This window comes from Macrobrachium nipponense, chromosome 3 (assembly GCF_015104395.2).
Source record: "Macrobrachium nipponense isolate FS-2020 chromosome 3, ASM1510439v2, whole genome shotgun sequence".
Taxonomy (NCBI): Eukaryota; Metazoa; Arthropoda; class Malacostraca; order Decapoda; family Palaemonidae; genus Macrobrachium; species Macrobrachium nipponense.
The window spans coordinates 103,995,343-104,022,235 of NC_087202.1; the positions used below are offsets into that span (position 1 = coordinate 103,995,343).

General features: G+C 43.9%; 1 protein-coding gene across 1 annotated transcript in view; it reads right to left on the minus strand.

Moving 5' to 3' along the window:
- LOC135221929 (NADH dehydrogenase (ubiquinone) complex I, assembly factor 6-like) overlaps positions 1–26,893 on the minus strand; it is a 172,124-nt gene that overhangs the window by 32,241 nt on the left and 112,990 nt on the right. Inside the window, exon 6 of the mRNA XM_064259953.1 lies at positions 7,218–7,325. Within this exon, the coding sequence (XP_064116023.1) occupies positions 7,218–7,325 (108 nt within the window). The remainder of the gene's footprint in view (positions 1–7,217; positions 7,326–26,893) is intronic.

Here is a 26,893-nt window from a genome sequence, read left to right on the forward strand (position 1 = left end):
AGCAAAGGATATTGACAAGTCATCCACAAACAGTGTCTTTAAAACCTCTCTTGGAATGACAGCTGCAACACTGTTTATGGCCAGAGCAAAAAGTGTTACACTGAGAACACTACCCTGGGGAACACCTTCTTCTTGGCACCTTTTCTCTGATAAAATACTGCCAACTTTAACTTTAAAATACCTACGATGTAAAAAGGATTTCACAAATAAAGGTAATTTGCCTCGTAGACCACTATTATGCATAGTCTTCAAAATCCCATGTCTCCAAGCAGTGTCATATGCCTTTTCTATATCAAAAAACACTGTCACATGGTGTTGCTTGGAGGCAAAGGCCTCACAGATAGAGGCTTCAAGTTGCAGTAAGATGTCCAGGGTGGAGTGCATTTTTCAAAAACCACACTGAGGTGTTAGAATATTGTTGTGCTCTAGATACCACATCAGTCTTATATTTACCATTTTTTCCATCAATTTACACAAACAGCAAGTTAAAGCAATGGGGCGGTAACTTGCTGCACAGAGAGGATCTTTTCCAGGCTTAAGGAATGGTAACATGGTAGCTAATTCCCATATGGTAGGGTAGCTGCTTTCACCCCATATTCTATTGATAATACTTATTATAAAAAGTTTTGTGTTCCTTGAAATGTGTTTAAACATTTGATAAGGAATCTCATCTGGACCAGGGGCAGTGTTCTTGCTCCTAGATAAAGCAGAGTCAAATTCCCTTTCAGAAAACGGCATATTATATGATTCAGCTTTCTTTGCTGAAAAGTCAGGTACCTGTTGTTCTTCCATCATTCTGAAATTGTGTCCTGGGGAACTATCTGATTTCTCAGAGACTCGAGCGAAGTGTTCTGAAAATGTATTACTAACTTCTGTGGCATCTGTGACATGATTATTATTCACTTTAAGTACTGGAGGAGGATTGGGTGTAAATTTACCCTGAATTTTTCTTATTTTCTTCCAAATGCTACAAACTGGTGTTCTGCTGTTAATAGAGGATACATATCCGGCCCATGCTTGTCTTCTGGCAGCTTTCATGGCTTTTCGAAATCGTGCCCTAGACTGTTTGTAAATTATGACATTGTCCAAGGTGCGGTGTCTACGGCACCTGGTCAATGATGTCCTTGTAGCTCGGTGTAACAGCCTTAAGTCTTCTGACTACCATGGTACTGGCCGTCTCCTGAATAGTCCTTTAGTTCGAGGAATCAAGTGCAGACCTGCAGTATGTAATGTTCCATTGAGTAGATCAATGGCATCATCTACACTTGGGAAATCTTTTGCATCCCCCTCCAACTCACTCAAATCTTTGAATTTTCTCCAATTTGCTTTCTCTAAACACCATCGTGGTGATCTCGGGATAGGTGGGGCCTTCATTGGTGTCGATCACAATTGGGAGAATGTCACTGGTATGCCAGTCATCACTTGTTCTCCAACTAAAATCAACATTGCAGTTGGAGCTACATATTGAAAGGTCGATGCAGGAGACGGTGCCTGTCTGAATGTGGTAATGGGTAGGTTCTCCAGTATTAAGAAGACCTATATCTTCATTTTCTATTAATGATGCCATCATATTACCTTTTTGGTTTGATGTTACATCTCCCCACAATGGATGTCTACTGCTGAAGTCACCAAGTAGAAGGAATGGCTCTGGTAGTTGCTGCATCAAGTGTATTAAGTTCTCTTGGGAGACATGGCTATTGGGTGGAATGTAAAGGGAACATATAGTATTTGCCTCCTTAAATTAATTCGTACAGCCACAGCTTGAAGTAGAGTATTTAGTTTTACTTTGTAGTGTAGAGCATCTCGACCGATGTAGATGAGGGATCCACCATGATTTCCCACCTCTAAATCAAATTTAGTTCTATAGTGAACATATTCCCTAGGACAAGGGGTATATTCACCTAGCATGGTCTCCTGCAAACATATCCCTACAGGAGAGTGCTCATAGATTAAAAGCTTCACTTCCTCATACTTCGCTCGCAGTCCCTGACAGTTCCACTGAATAATGGAAGTGAATTTATTCATGTTTAGGAACAACATTGTGGTTCCTTTTTACAAGACTGGGAGAGTTCTTTTTTCTACTAGGGGGAGGCATTTTGATGGAAGGTTTTGTTGGCTTCTTGGGAGGAGTTATCGCCTTTGTAGAGCCAACATCTTTTCCTTCAGTGTTTTTGATACTGAAGGGTTTTTTAGTTTCTTCGCTCGCCATCTCTATCGAGATGGAGAGAGCAGAGGTGTTCTCTAAAGAGACCACCTCAAGTGTCTTTGTACTGCTGGCAGTAGCCAGCTCTGCCTCTGATGAGGCAGAAGTACCAGCGAGGACTGCACGGGGGACCAGCATTTGCTGGTTTGTCCTCCAAAGAGGAGTTGGCACCAACAGAAGCTGGCACCAGACCAGCAACCACTGGCCTTGCCTCCAAAGAGGCAGATGGTGGAGGGTGTATCTCAACTGGCACTTCAATTTTCTTCAATTCCACACTAGGGTCTTTCTTGTTGGTTCTAGTGAACCTTGTCTTTATATTCTCATCATCAGTTGACTCAGATGATTCAGTTAGCTGTCTTTTTAATGATTCTTTATTTGATTTTCCTTTTGTGCTCTTAACTTGGGTGTTTTTATTTGTCTCTTTCCTTTGGCTTTTTAATTTTGCTACTACAGTAGCAAAACTTAGACCGGGTCTTACAGTCTTTGCTTTGGCTCTCTCTCGTGCTTCCTTAAATGTTGTTCTTTCAATCACTCTAATTGCTTGTATTTCCTTTTCAAGTAAATATATATCACACTGCTGAGATGACGAGGCATGTCCCTCACCACAGTGAACACATTTAGGTTCCCTGGTGCACATACCATGCTCATCTTCTCCACAGCTGACACAGACTGCAGGATTTTCTTGCAATTTGGATCGACATGATTGTAGGGTGTGCCCAAAATGCTGGCAATGGAAACACCTTCTGGGTCTTGGGATGTACTGTTTTACCTTAAACCTATACCAGGCTGCAGAGACATATTCTGGAAGTCTTAAAGCATTAAAAGTTAATATTAAGGTAGGCTGAGGCATTCTGTTATTATCAACCTTCTTTCACACCCTGTCAACCTTTATTACACCCTGGTCTTTTAATTCTGTTAAAAATCTCTCCTCAGAAAAAGCCATCAATTGAGGGGCATAAATCAAGCCCTTGCTGGAGTTCAGGCTAAAGTGGGGAGTGCACTCAACCGAAATTCCTGCAAGGTCCGACAATCCCATCAACTTACTGCTCTCCTCTGGGGATATGCTTTCTACAAGGAGCATATTTCCATTTTGGGCTGTAATTTTTGGCTGTCTGCCACAACATTTCACGATTTCCCTGTGTACTTGAAAAATGTCTATATTGTCACCTTCAAGCTTCAAATTCAGGTATTTATTAAAGGAATTGGGTACAAAGACCCCAGGAGCTATTTCATAATTTTTATTTTTCTTCCTGGCATATGGTTCCAGTGTGACAATACTGGAGCCAGATGCTTTTTGTTGAGATTTCTTGGAAGTATATCTACTCGCATTGCTTTGGGTCGTCATCTGTGTCCGTCTGTCATTCGGTCCAGGGGTACTACCCTGATCATAGGGACCGACCATGATTGATTGAAGTTCGGGTTCCGTGCACAAGTCCTTTGACAAAAGCATAGGGTCGTCAGCCGAAATAGGGGGGGTTGCCATATAACGTGAAAAATATAGTTCATCCAGATATTCCCCATACCCACCATGGGGTCACACTTAGAGGATGGGTCATCCCTTTAATTAGGGTCGTCCTAGGGGTAATTACCGGATATAAACCCTATCTCCAGTGCTAAGGCGTCATGATGTCCGTCGAGATCAGACCCGGCACTGAAGATAGGGTTTGACAATAAACTTTCCCCTCGCTCGATCGCGTCAGGTACTAGAGTTCTACGGGTGAGGTAGCATGCCGTTCATCCTCACCCTCCTTCAAATCCCAAGATTTAGCCTAAACCATGTCCAAAACCAAGCCAATAGTCATCATCGTAAAACCCATACCTTATAAGAGGGAGGAAGGCAGAAAGATGAAATGTTTTTAGTAGAAAGAAAAGTTCTGACTAATTTAGTTGGATCAGCAGCTGGGCCCCAAGGACCAGTAAGAAAGCAACCCCACCAGGCATCATGCCCCAGCTGCTGGTCCCTAAGACCCCTACCCACGTCAAGGGGTCAGCATCTAGGGGGAGCGAGCGCAAGAGAGAAAGCTTTGAGAGAGAGAGAGGATTTGAGAGCAATGCTACACTCTCTAACGCACGCCGCTACGTCTCAAAAGCGAATGAATGTTTTATATGTGTAACTATGCGTATCAGGGTGAATGGGTGTAGTTGAGTGTACACGTCTGAGATGAAAACATATTATGTCATCTCTATAGGGATCTCGAGTAGGGCCTCTGGCTGCGTTCGCATATGTCTATGAACAATATCCCCTTGTTTTGTTACAGGCCCGATCGGGACGATAAAAAAATTAGCTTAGCTAAGAAATTCTCAAGATGTGAAAACAACCCTCTTCAAAGGCTTATGAGCTTCCACTCTCTCTCTGTCTTACGTTACTTTTTCCTCTCTTCACCTTATGTATGTTTAAAATATGAAAAGTTACACTACTTAACACATGTTATCTTAAATTTTGGGAATCTGAACACAAAAACATACATTTCATAACATGATACACAGGTTCTGAGGTGAATTAATCATATTAACAAAATTAAAATTGCATTACAAAACTTTCATTATAAGAATAAGCATACTACATAACATAATTACGTACAGTATATACGTAGTCATGGGTCCCAAGAAAGTTGAAGTTCACAGAAAGTAAAGGATGCTTTCTTTGGAGACGAAGATGGAGAGCATTAAAAAATATGAAGCTGGTATGCGATTGAGTGTGATCACCCAGGAATACGGCCGAAATCCTTCGACAATAGGCACCATCCTTAAGCAGAAGGATGTCATCAAAGCTGCTACACCTTCCAAGGCCGTCACTATTTTGTCCAGCAAGAGGACCCACGTGCACGATGAGATGGAAAGGCTGCTTCTTGTCTGGATAAAAGACAAAGAAATCGCTGATGATACGATAACGGAGATGGCAATCTCCCACAAGGCCAGCTCTATTTTCATCGATTTGATTCCCCAGGCTGAAGACAACGGAGGAGAAGGGACATCGACGCCAACCCCAGACTTCAAGGCTTCTCATGGGTGGTTCGAAAATTTCCGTAAACGGACTGGCATCCATTCGGTGGTGCAGCATGGGGAGGCGGCCAGCTCGGACATGAAAGCGGCCAGCTCGGACACGAAAGCGGCCGAAGCCTTTATTAAGACGTTCGACGAGATGACGATCAACGAAGGCTACAGTTCTCAGCAAGTCTTCAACTGTGATGAGACTAGCCTTTTTTGGAAAAAAATGCCTCGTCGGACGTACATCACGCAGGAACAGAAGAAGCTACCCAGGCATAAGCCTATGAAAGACAGGCTTACGCTCACACTTTGTTCGAACGCCAGTGGGGATTGCAAGGTGAAGCCACTACTTGTCTACCATTCAGAGACTCCTCAAGCCTTCAAGGCCCACAAAGTGCTTAAGGAGAAGCTTCCAGTGATGTGGAGGGCTAATCCGAAAGCCTGGGTAACGAGACTTTTGTTCACGGAGTGGGTAAATCTGTGTTTCGGCCTGACAGTGAAGAAATTCTTGGAAGAGAAGCGCCTCCCTCTGAAATGTCTGCTGGTGTTGGACGATGCCCCTGCTCACCCTCCTGGCATCGAGGAAGATATTCTAGCGGAGTATTCGTTTATCAAGGTTCTTTATCTTCCGCCTAACACCACCCCTCTCCTCCAGCCCATGGACCAGCAAGTGATATCGAACTTCAAGAAGCTGTATACGAAACATCTTTTCAAGAGATGTTTCGACATCACCGATACCACAAACCCCACCTTGCGTCAATTTTGGAAGGAGCATTTTGATGCTGTGATATGCATCCGACTCATCGACCAAGCTTGGCAGGAGGTTTCGAGGTGAACCTTGAATTCCTTGTGGAGGAAACTCTGGCCTGATGCTGTATCCGCCCGTGACTTCGAGGGATTCAACATGAGCAAAGCTGGTGCTGCAGATTCAGGAACAGTTGACGATCCTGAAACTGTTTCGCAACCAGATCTTGACGAGATCGTTGCACTCGGCAAGTCCATGAGGCTGGTTGTTGACGAGGACGACATCAATGACCTTGAGGAGCACCAAGAGGAGCTTACGACGGATGACCTGAAGGAGTTGGAGGCCATGCAACATAACGTCATTCAAGAAGAGTTCTCTAGCAGTGGCGAGGAGGAGGACGACGACTCTATGAAAACAGCAGAAATTAAGGATGCTCTAGCTGCTTTTCATAAGGTGCAATCATTCATAGAAAAGAGACACCCCGAAAAGGCTTACACAGGTTGTATGCTTGCACAGTTTGACGTTTGCCCGAGTCGTTTCAGGAACATTGTCAAAAGCTTGCAGAAGTAATCTTCCTTGGATAGTTATTTTTTAGAGGCCTTTAGTAGGAGTAAGCAAAAAGGAAGAACCAAGTGATACGACAGAAAAACAGAAAGTTGAAAGTAGTGAAGAAGTTGAAATTTTGTAAAAAAAAATCCCAAAGTATAAAAAAATAAAAAAATAAAAATGTAAAAATCAAAAAAAGAAAAAAAATTTGAATTTCAAGTTTTTTGTAAAGTTAAGTGTTACAGTTTTGTTAATGTGTTTCGTAAAGTTTAGTTTATGTTTTCCTGACATTTTTTATGTTTCATAAAGTTAAGTGTACGTACTATAAGAAGTTTTCTGCCTTTTGTCCTCCTCTGTCGCCACTTTTGGAGATAGCCTCACTCGAAAGGTAAGCATCCACATTTTACTACATACGTACATATGTACATACAGTATTTCTTGTATACCATGTACACTAATACACTTTATTTACAGGTACATAGATATTAGTACTACTAGTACGTATTAAGTTAGGTATTGAATGGTCCAAATTGTTGTAGTATTTCATTGTTTAGATGTCAATTTGGCTTTATTATGAAATTTACTGGGGTGTTTTTAGAGGGCTTGGAATGGATTAGCAGTTTTACAAGCAAAATGTGGTTCAAGATACGAAAAACTCATGATACAAAGGCCGCCTCGGAACGGATTAATTTCGTATCTCGAGGTACCACTGTATATACAATAAGTTTAACTTACATGTTCAATATGAGTTTTTGCAACACACGCAATGTCAAAGACTGCACTCTTCATTCGTTCATCTCTACTGCCTCGAATGACATCCTCCTGAGAAACTTTATGCTGCATCTGAAAAACAAAAATTAAAATCAAACCTACAAATGATACAATATGGCATTCAAACCCAAACAAATAAGAAAAAATTTGTAATACTACCAATAGCCACTAAATAAATAAGGGGACCGTCCACTATGTTGTGTATTTTATTTGTTTATTACACAAAATACATAATTTCCATATATGTTTTAGATATATCTAATACCTTCATCATACAAAAATCTCAAGTCATTTGAGCAAAAACTTTTAGTTTTATTAGCAAAAATTATTATTTAAAAAAAAAATGTAGGTAGCGATTTCTCCGCTAATATGACATCAGTTGTATTGAAAATCATACCATAAAAACTACTTTATATACAGAATAATTCTGTGAGAACAGAATTTTTATTTTTTACTTTTTTTTATGAATGTTTTTTTCTCTCTAGACTTAAAAAAAATTGTAAAAAAAGAAAGAAAGAAAAAATTGGCTCACAAGGAATTATGAGACTTTTATTCCTCTTTCCAATGGTATCTTTCTCTCTAAAATTGGATAATAAATAACCGAGTAATGGCTACCAACTTGCAAATAAATATATTTTTGAGTTATGAGCTCCCAAAGATTTGCTATATAAATTTTTGCTTTTTTCTTAGAAAAGTCAAAACATTATTATAATTATTTGTACTTTTATTGCTTAATTTCTACATCAAGGATCCTGGTCCTCCCCCTAAAAGTGGTATTAATACCCTAAGCGTGACACGAGACAATGATGTTGACGGCGTGACATGAGACAATGAGGGAGCTGATAACAATGAATTTTCGTGTTTTTCTTTCAGCACACTCCTGGCCTTCGCTAATTTTGCTAGCCTTAGTTGCTTAGTAGCCTTCTTGATCTTAGGTAACTTCAGCATTGCTATAAGTTCACTAGGAAGTTATAAAAACAACGTAAACAGCAAGTAAACAAACGCATGTGCAAGCAACCACTCTGACGTCTGTGGAGTAACCGAGTTGTTCTCTTGAGTGAAGTTGAGTCTCGCCTAAAACTGCCCAGAGCTCTCACACTACCTTTCATCGCTGCCAGACATATGAGAATTTCGAAACAAATTTGAAAAAATCGCTGTATATATGCAAAAATAAACACGCTAAGACAATCCTGTCAAACTCAGTCATACAGACGCCACAGTTATGATGACGTCATCATTTAAAAACCGCTATATCTTCATTATTTATATCAATAATTGGCTGAAACTTCTAGGAAGCATGTACGGCATGTTTCTGCACAGATGGAAATAATAACTCGATTTGTTATTTTTTCAAGTTGATAAGTCATCCGCCATAGCGGACGGTCCCTTTTAAGGTCAACATCAAAAATATCCAAGAGAAGCATCTTCAACAACCATGAGAGGCCAACAGCCTTTGGCTCCTTGATGTTCAAAACCATATTACACTTTTTATTTAACCCTTAAACGCCGAAGCAGTATTTTAAAAATTGTCTCCCGTATGCCACATTTCTATATATAAAACTTTATGTAGCGGCTAATTTAAAATGGTGCTAACATTACGACAATCGAATGAAAAAATTAGATTTTTTCAGAAGAGTTACCGCGCGGACGTAAGGAAAAAGTTTTTTTCATAAATTCACCATGAATCAAAATATTGTGCTAGAGACTTCCAATTTGTTGCAAAATGAAGGTAAATGATTGAATATTACTAAAATAAAGAGTTTTAGCTTACAATTGTGTTTTTTGACCATTTCGGTAGAGTCAAAGTTGACCGAAGGTTGAAATTTTGGCACTTATCGTTATTTATATGAAAATATTTCAAAACTGATAAAAGCTACAACCATGTGTTGTTTTTAGTTGTATTCTACATGAAATTGCACACATTTTCATATGTAATACTCCATGTAACGGCTAATATAATATGGTGCAAAAATTATGTCAAAGTGATGAAATAATTTCTGAGATGTGTCGCTGATGCTTTTTAGTGTGAGAAGAAAGAAATTCGCGCTTGCACTCACTAGTAAACGATGTGAACAAAACAACGCCTTGATCCGTGAGCTCCCAGCATCCCCCAAGGCGCGTGATCCAAAAGTTTTTGCCTAGTAGGCCTATAACTATTTTTCTGCAAATTTTTTAAAAAATTATATTTTTGTTTTAAGATAAATTTTTAAATATACTTACCTGGCAGTTATATACATAGCTATATTCTCTGACGTCATGACGTCACGACAGACTTTTCAAAACTCGTGGCAATCGCTGACCGTCGGTCAGGTGATCGTTACCTGTACACGCCCTCTAGATAGTTACCTGGAAACCTCAGATTTTCTCACCCTCTAGTCTCCTGAGGGGAGGTGGGTGGGTTTTAATTGTATATAACTGCCAGGTAAGTATATTTAAAAATTTATCTTAAAATACAAATATCATTTTTAAATATGTAACTGACCTGGCAGTTATATACATAGCTGATGGACACCTTTGGAGGAGGGTCAGAGACAGCAACATTGTTGTAAAACAACTACTTGATAGGTAACTAAAGATTCTTACCTGCTAAGGAAGCTGACTTGACAAGTACTGCCTCTTTAGTCTGCTCTTCTTAGGAGCTCCAGCTAAGGGATGTGACCTGTGCAGCTGACGAGCTCAAAGGGGTTTGTCGACGGGACGTGACCTCTATGCGACAAAACCACCTATGCCCTTGATATGGGCTTAAACAGGCAATAGACCACCTAACCATCCAATCCTTGCATACAAGAGATTGAAATAACACACATATACACTAGACTGCTGAAGGTTTCCCCAAACCTTCAACAGACAACCATAAAAACAACAAGGGACTATCATGTAGGATTAGAGGTATCAACTCCTTCCCCCAACACCGAGCCAGTGGCTACGAACGGTCCAAGGGTTCTGCAGTCTTCATAGACCGTTTCTATCTGTCTAAGATAGAAAGAAGAAAAAACGGAGCTGCTCCTCCAGTATGTTGCGTCTAAAATGGCTTTTAGGGACTGATTCTTTCTAAATGCCATTGACGTCGAAACTGCTCGAATTTCATGGGCTTTTACCTTTAGAGCCTTGTATAAAGTTTCATTGCACTCAATGTGTGCTTCTTGAATCACACTTCTAATAAAGAAGGCCAAAGCGTTCTTTGACATAGGCCTCTTGGGGTCTTTAACGGAACACCATAAGTTGTCAAAAGTCCCCCTAACATCCTTGCATCTCTGCAGGTAAACTTGTAATGCTCTTACTGGACAAAGAGTCCTTTCACGTTCCTGACCTGCAAAGTCTCCAAGGCTGGGAATCGTAAATGATCTAGGCCAAGGATTGGTTGGAGTCTCATTCTTGGCTAAGAAACCTAAAGTGGTCGAACAAACCGCTTTGGATCTGCTAATTCCCACCATTTTGTCCATAGCTTGAATCTCGCTTACTCTCCTTGCAGTAGCGAGAGCGACCAGAAAAAGTGTCTTCCTGGTTAAGTCCCTGAATTAGCTTTCCTGTATTGGTTCGAACTTGCCAGACATTAAAAACCTTAATACTACGTCCAGATTCCATCCTGGTAGCTGTTCACTCTTTTGTTTCGTAGTATCAAAAGATCTAATTAGGTCGTGAAGATCTTGATTTCTAGACAAGTCCAGTCCTCTATGTCTAAATACTGACGCCAGCATGCTCCTGTATCCCTTAATCGTAGTCGTGGCTAGACCTACTTTAAGTTTTAAGTGAAGAGGGAAGTCTGGACGAGGACACCTTCTTCTCCTTACACCAGTTTCTAAATACCTCCCACTTTGACTGGTAGACGTTGATGGTCGAAGCCCTCCTTGATCTGGCGATAGCTTTAGCTGCCTCTCACGAAAAGCCTCTAGCTCTAAGGAGCTTTTCGACAGTCGAAAGGCAGTTAGCTGTAGAGCGCGGGTATTCTTGTGATACCGTTTGAAGTGGGGTTGTCCGAGCAGATCTGGAAGCAACGGAAGGGTTCTTGGAACTTCCACTAGCCACTGCAACATCTCTGCGAACCAGTCTCGTGTCGGCCAGTACGGGGCTATCAGGGTCATTCTGGCTCCTTCGGACTGCGCGAACTTCTTTAATACTTTGTGTAGCACTTTGAAGGGAGGGAAGGTGTACAGATCCAGCCCTTCCCAGTTCATGAGGAACGCGTCTACTGCTACTGCTTGTGGGTCTGGAACCGGGGAGCAGAACGTCTACATCCTTCTTGTCTTGTTGGTCGCAAACAAGTCTATGGAAGGCTGCCCCCATAACTTCCATAGCATTTTGCAAACCTCCAACTTGAGAGTCCATTCTGTTGGCAGGACCTGGTTTTTCCGGCTCAAGAGGTCCGCTCTGAACAAATCTCGTTCGGAGGACGATATTTCTGTCCTTTGCCCATAGCAACAGATTCTTGGCTGTCTCGTTCAGAGAGAAGGAGTGGGTGCCTCCTTGTTTCTTGACATATGCTAGAGCAGTCATGTTGTCCATGCTTATTTCCACTACTTTGCCTGACACACACTCCTCGAATGCCTGAAGAGCTAGAAAAGCTGCCATCAGCTCTTTCTTGTTGATATGCCACGTCCTTTCGGTTTTGTTCCATCACCCCGAAATCTCACTGTTCCCCAGTGTTGCTCCCCATCTTAGATCGGATGCGTCTGAGAACAGTATTAGCTGTGGGTTCACTTGTTGAAGTGATACTCCCTCTCCCAGCTTTGCTGGATCCAGCCACCACTTTAAATCTTCCTTGACCTCTGCTGAAATTGGGAAGGTGTCTGAAAGCCTTTGTTCCTTCCTTTTCCAATTCTTGTTGAAGTAAAATTGCAGAGGCCTGAGGTGCAGTCTTCCCAGAGAGACGAACTGTTCGATCGAGGAAATAGTCCCCAAAAGATTCATCCATTCCCTCGCCGAACATTGTTGTCTCTCCAGGAATTCCTGCACCCGCCTTGTCTCTCCTGGGAGGGAGAAGCCCGAAAATCCTGAGAGTTCATCAGAACTCCCAAATAAATGATCGAATGAGAAGGCTCCAAGTGAGACTTTTCCATGTTGACCACTAACCCTATTTCCTGTACTAGGTTCAAGGTTATTTCCATGTCCTCCAGACACTGTTTCTTGGAGCTGGCTCTGAGAAGCCAATCGTCTAGATAAAGTGAAATGTGGATTCCCCTTCGTGCAGCCATTTGGCTACATTCGCCATAATAGCCGTGAATATTTGTGGCGCTGTGCTGAGCCCGAAGCAAAGAGCTCTGAACTGGAATACTCTTCCTTTGAATAAGAACCTGAGGTACTTCCGAGAGCTTGGGTGGATGGGGACATGAAAATAAGCGTCTTGTAGGTCTAATGAGACCATCCAATCCCCCGGTCTTAACGCCGATAGCACTGATTGCGTTGTCTCCATCGTGAATTTCGTCTTCACGACGAAGGCATTTAGGGCACTGACGTCCAGAACGGGTCTCCATCCTCCCAAGCTCTTGGGTACCAAGAACAGTCGATTGTAGAACCCCGGATTCTCTTGGGGTGAAACAGGTTCTATCGCCTTTTTTAAGAGCATAAGCTCTACTTGTTCTTTCAACGCGAATCTCTTGTTGCTGTCCTTGTAATTCGCTGTTAAGTCGAGGGGATCTAAAACTATGGGAGGTTTGGTGTAAAACGGGATCTTGTAGCCCTCCCTGAGTATTTGAAGGGTCCAGTTGTCTGCCCCTCTCTCTCTCCAAGCTTCCCAAAACAAAGAAAGCCTGGCTCCTATTTGTGTCTGAAGGACTGTCTGATCATGGCCTCCTTTTGGAAGGGAGCTTGCCGCCTTTCCTGGAAGGCTTTCGAGTAGTTCCCGACGTACCTCGGGGCTGTTTTCCTCGAAAAAACTGTTGCGGTTGCTTCTCCTCTCTTGCTCTCTTGGCCGTAAACGAAGAAGGCAAAACCCCACTGGCTGCCTTCAATATTAGGTCCTGTGTTGTTTTCTGTGTCAGTGAAATGGCAATATCTCTTATAATCTCTTGCGGAAAAAGAAACTTCGCAAAGGGGGCAAACAAAAGCTCTGCTCTCTGTACCTGCGTAACCCCTTTAGCTGTAAAGGAGCAGAGGAGGGACCTTTTCTTCACGATCCCTGCAGTGAAAATCGCTGCCACTTCATTCGTTCCATACTGTAACGCCTTGTCCATACAAGACATCACACTCAGAAGATTTGGTATGTCCAGTGAGTCCTTTTCTTCCACTTTCTTGGCGAGAGCACTCAGAGACCAATCGAGAAAGTTCAGGACCTCAAAAACTCTAAACACGCCCTTCAGTAAATGATCGAACTCTTGCATCAACCACATCACCTTCGTAGCTGTTAAGGCGTGCCTACGATTGGCATCGACGATACTGGAGAAGTCTGCCTGAGAGGAGGCAGGTACTCCCAGGCCCAGGACTTCCCCAGTCTCGTACCAAACACTAGATTTTGAGGCCAATCTTGCCGGAGGAAAAACGAAAGCAGTTTTGCCTCGCTCCTTTTTGTCTCTCATCCAGTCGTTCATTCTCGCGAGAGCTTTCTTGGCTGAAATGGAAAGGACCATCTTCGTAAAAGCAGTCTTATTCTGCGTCCTTCCATAAAGGAACTGAGACAGGGGAGAACGAGGCGCTGCGGGCTTGAAATCTGTTTCAAAAAGCTCTTGAAACAGAAGCATAAGGGTCTTATAATTGGGAGGAGGAACTTGCTCTTTCATCTCCTCTTCAGAAACTACTTCCAACATCTCCGAAGGTCTCTCTCTGTCCCGTTCCACATCGGATGAAGTAGTCAAAGCCAAAGCAGGAATGTCATTGGTCTCGATGCGCTCCTTGACACCATGATCCACCGGGGCGTCATGCTTACGAGCGTTGGCGTCACGTACATCTCTCTCACGCGCGCTGGCGTCACGCTCTTTGCTCCTACGCGTGCTGGGGTCACACTCGGAAGCGTCACGTCCGAGTGTATCGGAAGCGTCATGCTTGTCTGTACTCTTCTTGGCGCTGACGCTTTGCGAAGTCTTCATAAATCCCGGGGCATCAGGCTGACGCTTCGGTTCTTGCAGCTTTTCCATTAGGGCTGACAGCTGCTGTTGCATGCCTTGCAGCATATCCTTGGTTTCATCGCCCCTCGAGGGCGAAGGTAACTCATCAGATTCGCCCGCACGAACCGCAGCCGGAGGAGCCGATCTATCTAAGGCTTCCTGAGGACGTTCGGTAGGAAGCTTCCTTAGGAAGCTTTCTTGGTAATTCCTCCCAAGTCAAGGGCGGAAGAGGAGCGTTCATCGAAAGAGCTGCCTTGCTCTGTTTAGCTGGCGAGGCTTCCGATGACGAAAACCTCTCCGGAGAACTCCAGTGACTGCAGCCCGGCAGTTGCTCATCTGACGAGACCTCACTATCACGAGGTAACTTCCTCTTGAGAGGACGAGAAGACGTAGAGTGTCGCCATCCTCGACGCGGGGAGATGTCATCGGATGACGAGCCAAAAACACTCGACAAGCCTTTTCTACGGCTGTCTGATGCAACCTGGGAAGCGTCCACAGGTTTGCTTGAGGGCACGCCCGACCGGATACTAGAGCCTCTCGCCTCCCTTAGACTTTCGACTTAACGTCTCCCATGGGTCCGGGAGCTTGTAAGAGGTCTGGGTCTAGGAGCGCGACAGAACCGATCGGACGCACCCTCCACTACACTGGCACTAACACTTAACTTTTCACTTACACTGACTTTAGTACCTGCACTCAGGGCACTTACAACAGTCCAGGTGCGATTGCCCTGCTCAGTAAGAGGGGCAATCTATTGTCCCATTTTTTCAAGAACTGCTTGAATACCTGCAAAGGTTGAGTCCTTAGCCCCCGACTCGGAGACAGGTTCGGGAGCTGATACCTCTACTAAATGACATTGAGAAGGAGCAGGGGAAGGAACTATGGGGTTATCTACCACTTCCTGACTCGTAGATTGAACAAAGGGAAAGGGAACTCTTAGTTTCTTCTAATCCTATCTCTCTCGAGCTTACGGACATACCTGTCCAACTCCTTCCACTCCTTATCGTCCAAAATCAAGCACTCATCACATCTATCCTCAAAAGTGCAAAATCTACCCCTACAATTCACACAAAGTATGTGGGGATCAAGAGAAGCTTTGGGAATTCTAACCCTACACCCCCCTTTACTGCAGACTCGATAAACAATTCCCGAGTCCAACATTGTTAATAGAGAAATCCAAAACAAATCCAAAATAAAACTAAGTCAACATTGTTAATAGAGAAATCCAAAACAAATCCAAAATCAAACTAAGTCAACAACAGCGAAAGCCAACAAAATACTTCACCAAACGATGAAATACTCTAGCGAGTACGAAAGACCTATTGAGGAACCAACAACAACAGTGTTGTTGGCTCGGGCGACAGAGAAAATCTGAGGTTTCCAGGTAACTATCTAAAGGGCGTACAGGTAACGATCACCTGACCGACGGTCGGTGATTGCCGCGAGTTTTGAAAAGTATGTTGTGATGTCATGACGTCAGAGAATATAGCTATGTATATAACTGCCAGGTCAGTTACATATTTAAAAACTTTATTTCATCGACGTACCATACGTCGGTTCTGCACCTGACAGACAATTTTCATCGACGTTTAATACGTCCAATCGGCGTTAAAGGGTTAAGTGTGTGTACTGCATCCAAAATACTGTACAGGCCTGTACCGATGAGGGGGGATTCAAGGGGTCAAACGAACCCCCCCCCCCCCCCCCAAAATTTCTGGAAGTCTATATTTTGTTAACCAAAGTCAGTAATTTGAATAACATCTAATCAGACCACATACCCAATTTTTCTTCTTAATACGTATAACCATAATAGTATTTTCAAGTATTTCATCTTGTATATACCTGTGTATCCAATTACATTTATAAAAGAAAAATGACAAATTTTCTAAGACAATTTGTATTTTTCATAGCTACAAACCTGAGGTCTTAACAATAGGATAATCTCTAGCTGGATCTGGTTAAAAAAACAGATGAAAGCAAGGAATCTTGTGATATTTGGCAATGCATGCATAGATCGGGTGAAGAGTGGTCAAAGACCACTCACCTACACCACTGGGTCAGTCTTTTCTTTAACCACCTGGGTGAGAGTCGTGGTTAATCTCTCTTGGTCTTTACCTAGTTCATTGCCTGTTTCGCTTGTGTTTAGTGTGTGTATTTGGCTGATATTATGGGTGCTTCTGCTCCTTCTCAGCCTCGTCAGCGTGTGTGCCCCGGACTTCCAGGTTTTCCGTGTTCTTGTTTTTTGGCTTTGGCGGCGACTGATCCCCACATCACGTATAGCAGGAGCCGTTCTAATTCTTGTACTATGATGAATCCTTGCACAGAATGCCAGCCATGGCCTAAAGAGCAGTGGAAGTCATTTTATAGCAAGAGAGAGCATCGGAGGGTTTCGACTTCCTTCATGGGAAGGTTTTTCGCCTCTTCCCGATGCTTCGTCTCCTGCAGTATTCACCCCCATAGTAGCGTTGTTTCTGTCTCCTTCCTTTTCTTTTATTCATTCATTGCTGGAAGTATTGGGAGGCCACCAGGCTGATGTTTGTAATGTCCCCACTTCCTCCTCAGCAGTTAATTTGATTCCCAGGAAGGGAAGGCTTTTTCATCATTCTCATTTATTCCAGAGTCGGAGGCGTCAAAGATGTCGGTGATTTGGAAGACGCTCGGGTTAGGGGGTTCCCTGTCCTTGGAGGGGTTGCTAGCACACTTCATGAAGGCTTGCTACCCCCCTCTTCAGGCTGGGCAGGCCATCCCCCTCCTCCCGGCCCCGTCTCCGTGGGTAGCTGAGGTCAGCCATCTTGTATTGCTCCGCCAGTGACTGCTGCTGCTTCTTTGAGTCGGAGGGAAGCTGTGGCGTCAGCCCCGTTGATGACGTCACGGGATCGGTCATCATGTATTCCTCCGCCAGCGGCGTCTGATTCCCCTTCACACCGAGGGGAAGCCATGATGTCATCACCACTTGTGACGTCACTCCCATCGATGATGTCACTCGCAATCGTCTCCTCTGCACTGCCTCTCTCAGCCGTGACATCATCCCTGCTGCCCAGTTCGCTACATCTCCCTTTCATGTCATCGGAGCCTTCTCTTGCAGATCAGTCTGAGGTTATATGCCAGGCAGTGCTTAAGAGGTTGGACTCTTGTTTTGGATGATAAGTTGGCTGCCTTGTCGGTTGGGAGGACTGGAAGGAAATGTGTTGCTTCGTCCCCGCCTCCTGCAAAGATATCGCATAAGAAACCAGTGCTGTCTTCCTCTCCCTCTTCCCCCTCTACACCATGTTGGCGTATCAAGCGTTGGAAGGCTGAAGACTTTGCTCTTTCTTTGCCTACAAGAGAGGAACAACGCGTACGTGTTCTCGAGAGTGTTGGTGTTTTGGAGAGTGTAGTGTATCTTCCCTTGTGCAATCTGCAGTGGCTGCTTCGTCCTCTGCATTGAATTGCGGGCATGTTGCAACCTCCCCCGTCTGTGCACATCTTGAGCGTGTTGCAACCTCCCCTGTCCGTGCACATGATGCAAATGCTCCTTCTTCTCCTGGGCCTATTCGTCGCCGCAAGGATCTCAAGGCGCCTGTCAAGAGGTCGAAGGTGTTGAGCACGGAGTTGGTACAGCAGGAGTGTTTGCCTGCCCTCTCACTGGTGCTTCCAAGAGTTCGACGCTAAGGGATTCTCCTTTGATCTCGAGTGTTTGGGATTCCTCTCCAACACACGTTCGTACGTGTACCACGCCCGTGACCATTCACGGACATTTTAATGAGTCATCTGTTGGAGGTGTACGGAGTGATGTTCCTAGTGTTATAGGGGGTTCGTCTCAAGAGCCAATGCGTGGACCTAGACCAGACAGGTTAGTTGGTGTTTCGGGCTGTTTGGCTACTGATCCTTCTGTTAATTTTAGTGGGGAAGGTGCCTTAGAGGAGCCTACACATCCTTCTTGTCATCGGTCTCCGTTGCCGCAGCAGGAGGAGGGAGACATGCAAGAGTCTTTTGTCTTCCTTTTCGGAAGTTGTTGATCTCATTTGTGGGTTCAACAATTTGGAAAGTAGGACTCAGGCCCGGTCGTCTTACACTCCTTGCTTGGAAGCCTTGGTGGGAGCTACACAGGATCCCAAATCATCTCTTCAGCTTCCTTTGTTGGGGCACATCCAGTCGGTCTTGCATAAGGTTAATGCCTCTGTTTCGGACCGGGACAGTTCACTTCGCTCTAGGGGCTCTGTCAAGCTACTACCCCCGCCTCTTACGAGACATAGGAAGTACTATGCTACGAACTCTGCATTTTTGATGTCACGCCATCTTAACCCAGACATCATTTGCCTGAAGCCAGGATTGACTTTGGAGCAGGTGAGATCAGTGGCTCCATCCTTGTTGCAGACTGTTTCTTGGCTGGACTTCTGGTCTGTGGTCATTGCCAAGATAGCTTCCGACAGGTCTCCGGAAGGGTTGGTGAGTGCATCCTCACTTGCCAGTCTGTTGCAGTCCGGGGGCAAGACATTTTCATATATGGCTCACCTCAATGCTAATTTATGGGCTAACCTTCTTCTGATTAGAAGACGTGTGGCTTTGTCTAGGATGGAGAGATCAGTTGACATGGAGTCCTTGCTGGCATTGAGGAATGGAGATCTGTTGAAGTCCCAGTATTTGATTCCTCGGACAGAGCTCGAGAATGCGATAGACTGGCGCCAGGCTGACCCCAAAGACACACTGGTGCACCAGGACGTGTCTAAGTCAGTCTCTCGTCCTCGGAGATGTCCGGTTCCTCCTCCTCCCCCCCCTGTCCAGCAGCAGTCAAGGAGATTGTCGCCTGGTAGGCCGTCGAGGACCTCAAGTTTGGCAGGGCCTTCCCGTTCGACTCAGCCTAGGTCAGAGGATCAACGCCCCTTTCGCTCTCGTTCCTTTAAGCCGAGAAGGGGCCCAAGGGGCAGAGGAAAAGGGGGCCGTCGGTAGGTTAGGCACCTATCCCTCTCCTGCGCCACAGGATTCTCTGAAGTTCTTGCCTCTTCGGGAGGAGGTGCAGAAGATGCTGGACAAGGATGCGATAGAGGATGTGGTGCGTCCGTCTCCGGGGTTTTACAGTCATATCATCTTGGTGCCCAAGGTGTTGGGAGGATGGAGGCCTGTGATCGACTTATCCACCTTGAATCACTTCATCAGGAAGAAACAGTTCAAGATGGAGACCCCGCGTTCAGAGTTGGCAGCCGTGAGGGAAGGCGACTTTATGCTGTCGATAGACTGAAGGGACGCATACTTCCAAATCGCTGTTCATCCAACATCCAGGAAGTTCCTTCGCTTCCCTCTTGGGGACAAGGTCTTCGAGTTCAAAGTCTTGTGCTTTGGGCTGACAACAGCCCCTCAAGTGTTCACAAGGGTCTTCTCACTCTTGTCAAGTTGGGCCCATGCTCAGGGGATCTGTTTGTTGAGGTACCTCAACAACTGGATAGTCTTGGTGGTGGTGCGCGACTTCCTGTCGGAACCACATCAGTCAGCTCATCAGTGGAAGGTTCTTCTGGGAGTGTTGTCTTCCCTGGAGAAGCTGGTCCCTCATGGGCGTCTTCATCTTCGATCTCTGCAATGGAGACTGGGAGAATTCTGGTCTCTGGCAGGATACTCACCCGTTAATGGTTCCTCTGTCTCTGCAAGTGAGAGAAGACCTTCGATGATGGTTGGACGACCAGAATCTTTTGAAGGGTGTCCCTCTGCTTTCTCTTCCACCAGACTTCCTTCTATTCTCAGACGCCTCCCTCGCAGGTTTGGGGGCTCATTTAGGCGGCCTCATCACTTCAGGCATTTGGAGTTTAGAGGACAAGCAGCAACATATCAAAGTCTTGGAGTTGAAGGCAGCCTTCCTGGGTCTGAAGGAGTTTCGGGAGAAGGTAGAAGGTCATTCTGTCATTCTCATGTTGGACAACACCATGGTGGTAGCCTATGTGAACAAACAGGGAGGCCTGGTTTCTCATCAACTCCACGCCTTGACTGTCGAGGTTCACCAGTAGGAGGTCAGCAATTTGGTAGAGCTCTCAGCAAGGTATATCCCAGGCAAACGGAATGTGGTCGCAGATAAACTCGGTCATCGAAATCAGATCCTAGGCACAGAGTGGTCCCTTCATCAAGTGGTAACAGAAACCTGGAGACCCATGCTGGACCTTTTTGCGACTCACTTCTACAAGAAGCTGGAGATATTCTGTTCAGTGGTCCCAGATCCTTTAGCATTGGCAGAGGACACATTACAACATCCCTGGGACAACCTGAAGGTGTATGCCTTCCCTCCATTTTGTTTGATCCGTCAAGTTCTGAACAGGCTAATGAGTTCACAAGGTCTCAGGATGACTTTGGTAGCCCCTCTGTGGCCTCAGGCGGAATGGTTCCCAGATCTGCTGTCGTCGTTGTCAGAGGTTCTGAGGGAGATTCCCCCTTGGCGACATCTCCTGTGTCAGCCTCATGCAGAAAGGTTCCACCAGTCAGTAGAATCCTGTCTCTTCACGGTTGGAGGCTATCAAGTATCTTCTCCAAGCAAGAGGCTTTTCTCAGAGAAAAGCAGGGCGTATGTCCAGCAGTCTCAGGAAGTCTACCTCCATGGTTTACCAAGGCAAATGGGCAATCTATTGTGATTGGTGTCGTAAACGGGGTTTTTCTCCACTCACAACCTCTATTCAGCGAATAGCAGACTTTTTAACCTTCCTCAGAGACGAGAAACGTTTGTCCGTTTCTACCATTAGAGGCTGCGGGGCGGCCCTGAGTTTGGTGTTATGCCTTAAAGGTATCGACATCTCTTCCTGGGAACTTTCCTTGCTAGTTAAGGGGTTTGGGCAGTTGAGTTCTCCTAGAGAGCTCAAGCCTCCGACGTGGGATGTTTCCTTGGTTCTCAAAAGCTTCACTACGAGTCCATATGAGCCCTTGCATTGCTCATCTGACAGGAACTTGACGCTCAAGACAGTTTTCCTTCTGGCCTTGGCATCTTCCAAGAGGGTAGGAGAGCTCCACGGTCTGAGCTATGAGGTGAAGCACACTAGGGGTTGGGGGTCGGTGTCTTTCAAATTTGTCCCGGAATTCGTGGCCAAGACCCAAAATCCCTCTATGTACGATGACAGGTTCACTTCGTTTTTCCATTCCATCACTGAATGACTTTATGGGTGGTGATGCTCAAGAGCTTTTGTTGTGCCCTGTCCGGGCCATGCGTTTCTATCTTAAAAGGACTCAGCACCTTAGACCAGGCTGCCACAGACTTTTTGTTACCACAGGCCGTACAGAGAAAGAGGTGTCTAAGAAAACGATCTCTTTTTGGATATGGGAAGCCATCAGACAGGCATACTTGACTCCTAATGATTCCACCACCACATCTGTGCAGGCTAGACCGCATGAAGTTAGAGGTATTGGTCCCTCTCTGGTTTTCAAAAAGAACTTGGCTGTACATAGATTGCCGAGCGCTGGTACTTGGTTACACCAGTACACGTTCACCTCTTTCTATCTTAAGGATGCTGCCCACAGATGTGCGGACACGTTTTCCCTGGGTCCTGTGGTGGCTGCCCAACAGGTTGTGTATCTCATAGTTGCTTTTAACAGGGCACTTTTGTACCTTACTTAAGATGATTGTGTGGATGAGGGAATGAGTGAGTTGGGTGGTCTCTTTCTTTCTCTTGTACCTTTCCTTCTTCCTTCAGGTGGGTTAAGGAATAGACACGTCATTCCCTGGATTGGTCTGATACAAGTGAGTAAGGTAGTTATACTGATAGTGTGGTTGCTTAATATGCAAATATCATACCCTCTATTCGGTAGCATATGCTACACTCCTTGGCAAAGAGGAGTTGGGAGTGGTACAAACCCTGGTGTATTGGTTTGCTATTAGACAGTCAAAGTTTCTTTTTGGTTCCCTATACAATGGTTCTCCCATATATCATTGTACGTCACTCAAGGTCTGAATGGTTAGATATAAATTTATCTAGCTTCTCAAAGGGCTTCAGTCCCTCTCCAGACTCTGGGTACGGGCCTGCTGTATTAGGGTTCAGCTCACCCCAGCAAATGGTGTCTACTCTAATACTTTCCAACAACCATCCTACTGCTTTAACATCAATCAATAGAGTATTTGAAACTTCACCATCGAATGTTCAGTTTCTTAAAGACATCACACCCAACTTTCTTCCTTTAAATCACCTGTACGGCATTTGTAGGTGAAGAACTAACTGAAGTTCGGTCACCTTCTCAACATGACTAAAGAATCTGTTCTGTGTATGGTTGAATTCTTATCTCTACACTTATTTCTAACTATTTTAACATCTGCTACTTTTCATCTTTTATGGTACTACACAAGGGTCTGTCTGTTTTCTTACTGCTTTCTTCTTAATGACTGGTTACTAATGACCAGTCTATCTTCTCTTCTTTACATACTTTTAGCAAAGATTCATCCTCCATATTGCTTCTTTACTTATTTATTACAAGCTCTCATTGATTCTTCACACACAATCTTAAATTTTTCTTAGCTCATGTATCCATTCAGATCTTGTAAGCCATTCTGAACTGGGTTTTCATTACAGTTCACACCTCTGAGGCAACTACGTACTCCCTATTATTGCTTTTTCTTCTATTAAACTTTGCTTTAAGAGTTGCCATATCCTATAGCCATTTATGGCTCATTCAAAAGACTTTAATGTTTTCCAACAAAATGTTTTAATGTCATCGCATGAAATAAGGATTATCATATAATGCACAACAATAATCCTCTTATGGCATTGTGTTTCAACAGATGCCTGCAGCTACAAAAGGGTTACTGTAATAGGTTTGCCTAGCAACAAGTTTTTGTTGCATACTTTGTTTATCAATCAACTTGATTTTCCGAGAATGTCTCTCTTATGAATGAACATGACATTCATTCATCCAACTTTATATTCTGTCTTTTCACTAGCCCATTCATTCATTCAACTTTATACGTATTCTGTCCTTTCACTAGCCCATTGTAATTTCTTAAATCCCAACTAAAGAGTATTGTTCACTCTTTAGTAGTACTAAAGAACTTCATAGAAATACTCTTTCCTGAGATTACATATAAATTTTTTTTAATAAAATGTCCATTAACCCTTTATACACTACAAGAATATCAATATCTCACCCTCTTTAAACCATATCTTTGATTTCAAACCATGAAAGCTTTAAAGTACCTTTAAATGTCTGATTTCAATCTGCATTAGCATTATCAACTCCCTAATTTTTGCATGCATTTCATTCTTCCTATCTAACTAGCCTCCTGTGTTCATTTATGGTGAAATAATTAATTCTCAATCATCCTTAATGAAATCTAATTGCCTCTAACCAAATATATTTCAAATGAAGAAAATGTTATAATTCATCTCAAACCAATATACGAAATGGCAAAATTGTGTACAGAAGAAACTTGTCCAAAAAAGGGATTTTGACGAAGGAAAAATCTATTTCTGGGTGATTGGCTCGTGTCGCCCTATGAAAGGATCCTTAATATCATTCTTTCTAGGTAAAATTAATCTAAAATTACCAGAGAAAAACAAAATTAAGAAAATGTCAGTAAAACTGACTCGCTCACTCTTAAAAAGAAGTGTCGGTATGGTAATAGGGGCGAGTGTGGAACACTACCACGAGACAATAACCAATTAGAACTTCCAATCAGAATCCCCCCAAGAGAGAGCTGATACCAACGGGCGATGCAGTCGCTACTACTACTACTAGAGGACGCCACGGACAGCAGCGCCCCTAGCGGACATCCTTAATAAAAAACATCTTGTCCTGCAAGGGGGGGAAAACAATAAAAGGGGGGGTGGGGGGTTTCATAGGGCGACACGAGCCAATCACCCAGAAATAGATTTTCCTTCGTCAAAATCCCTTTTCTGGGCTCAGCTCGTGTCGGCCTATGAAAGAGTACCAGAGAAACAGACAAGGATGGGAAAAAAAGGAACAATGAAAAGCAGTGAAAATGATGGATATAATGTAAGTAAATCAATTACAGCATACAAACTAAGCACTTAAACTAACTTATACTAAACAGTAAAATAACAGAATGTTAGTAATCTTAAAGTACTTAAGTGGTAATTATAGTAAATTACAGTGATGCATGTAATATAAACTAAAAGGGATTTACTTGAAAATATTTACAAAATATACAAACACACTGTGTCCTACCCTAGCATAAAAATAAGGGTAGGTACACTGAAGTACATTATTCGTCAATTGTGTAAAATATACAAACACATTGTGTCCTACCCTAGCATAAAAATAAGGGTAGGTACACGAAGTACACTATCAGTACAGTGTGGATGTCCCTAGCAAAAAATAAGGGACAATCCATATATGATTCCACGGCTAAGGCTAGGATATCCGAGTAGCATGGCGATAGGGTGAGGCATGTTGGAAGCTGTAGTAGAAAGGAGAAGACCTGGATCTATACTACGACTACTATACAGTATCAGGGGAAACAATGTTTCCCGCTGCTACTGCTGAAAACTTTAAAGATTCCAAGGACTTTAGATAGTGGCGTTTAAAGACTGTCGGGGATTTCCATCCAGTATACTTTTTAAGATCCTCAAAGTTCATATGTTGAAAATAATTAATTGAGGTGGCTACTCCCCTGATATCATGTGCTTTTGGAAATGACTCAGGATTGGCTTGTTTAATGAAGTAAAGGATTTGTTGCCTAATACCTTTTACTGACAAAGTACCACCTTTTTCTCTCATGAAGAGAGCACCTGAGGATCTTGAAGAAGTACGAGATAGAAAGGCTCTAAGAGTTGATACTGGGCAGAGAGAAGGATCCTGGGGAAGTGGGATAACTTTCCAAGGGGCCCACCTTGCCAGAGGATCCTCATTTTTGGCTAAAAAGCTACGATCCGGAGCAAGTAGAACTTCTCCTGATGGGAGGAATTCCACATGACCCGCATCCCTGGATAGAGCCGACAGTTCTGAAATTCTAGCTCCTGAGGCTAAGCTTAATAAGAATAATGTCTTCCTCAGGAGCATTATGAATGTACAAGATGAGTTGTCAGTATCTGAAGCTAGTTTGAGGACATCATTTAAAGAACCATGAAACTGTAGTAGGCCTTTGGGAAGGCCTAAGTCTAGCACAGGCTTTAGGGATAGACGTAAAATAAGATTCAGTCAGATCTATCTGAAAACCTACTTGAAAGATTTTCTTCAAAGCCGATTTATGAGTGGTAATAGTGCTAGCTGCTAAACCTTTTTCAAACAAGGATCTGAAAAAGGATATAGCCAGATTAACTGTCATGGTTGTAGTGTTCGATTCTTTCAAGAAAGATGCTAATTTTTTAACAGCTGAGTCCATATTGTCCTAATGGTTGACTCCCTCTTATCTGATTCTAGGAAGAGAATATTCTGTGGATCAATATTAGCATCTTTATTAGCCGCAAACTTCATGAAGTCCATAAAGTTAGGGTCTGGAGAATTCCTGAGGAAGCGAACACAGTCCTCATTTGTACTGATTGTGATAGCTTGGGATTGGGAATCCGTTGAGGTCGGAGACCCAATTCCAGAAGTAGAGGATACCAGTTGCTCTTGGGCCAGTCCGGTGCAATCAGAGCTACTATCCCTTTGAAAGACCTTAGTTTGCTTAGGACTTTCAAGAGAAGATTCACTGGAGGAAAACATAAATTCTCCTCCACTGATTCCAGTCCAACGACAGGGCGTCCGTGGCATACGCCAGAGGGTCCAGGTTGGGGGCCACATAGCAAGGGAGCTTGTGGTTCGCTTGTGAGGCGAAGAGATCTACTTGGAGACCTGGGACTCTCAGGCTTATCCACTGGAATGACCCTTCGTCTAGAGACCATTCTGATTCCAGAGGAACTGACCGGGACAGGGCGTCTGCTATCACATTTCTTACTCCTGCCAGGTGAGTGGCAGACAGATGCCATTTGTGTTTGTTTGCTAAGGCAAAGATGGCTATCATGACATGATTCACGTGCTTGGATTTGGACCCTCCTCTGTTGATGCAATGAACTACCACTGCACTGTCCAAAACTACTAGCCTTAGATGAGACTTCTTCGGGGAAGAAGTCTCTTCAAGGTAAGAAATACTGCCATTGCTTCCAAAGAACGGTTATGTGGAGCTGGCGAAATTGAACTGACCAAGTCCCCTGAACCTGTTTGAACTGGGTAGTATCCTCCCCCACCCGGACAGTGAGGCGTCCGTGGTGAATGGTTAACACTGGAAGGGGATATTGAAGGGGTACCTTCTTGGCTAAGTTCTTTACTTTTGACCAAGGACGGAGTTGATTGCGAAGGATCTGTGGGATTACTGACAACTTGTCTCGAGATTTGGTGTTTGCTCTTGATCGCCAAATTCAATTTAAATCTTTCAGCCTTGCTTTCAGAGGATATCTGTTACCGAAGCAAACTGAAGGGACCCTAGGATTCTCTCCTGGTTTCTCCTTGATGTTTGTTTGCATTTGAGAAATTGCCTGACAGATTTTGCTATTTCCTTCCGTTTGGCCACTGGAATTGACAGATTGTGGGAAGACAAATCCCATTGGATTCCTAGCCACTGAAAACGAGACTCCGGGTAAGTCTGGATTTCGTTTTGTTTATCTGGAACCCCAGATGTTTCCAGAACAAGTGAACTACCTTTTTGGTGGCTTTGAGACATTCCTCGACTGT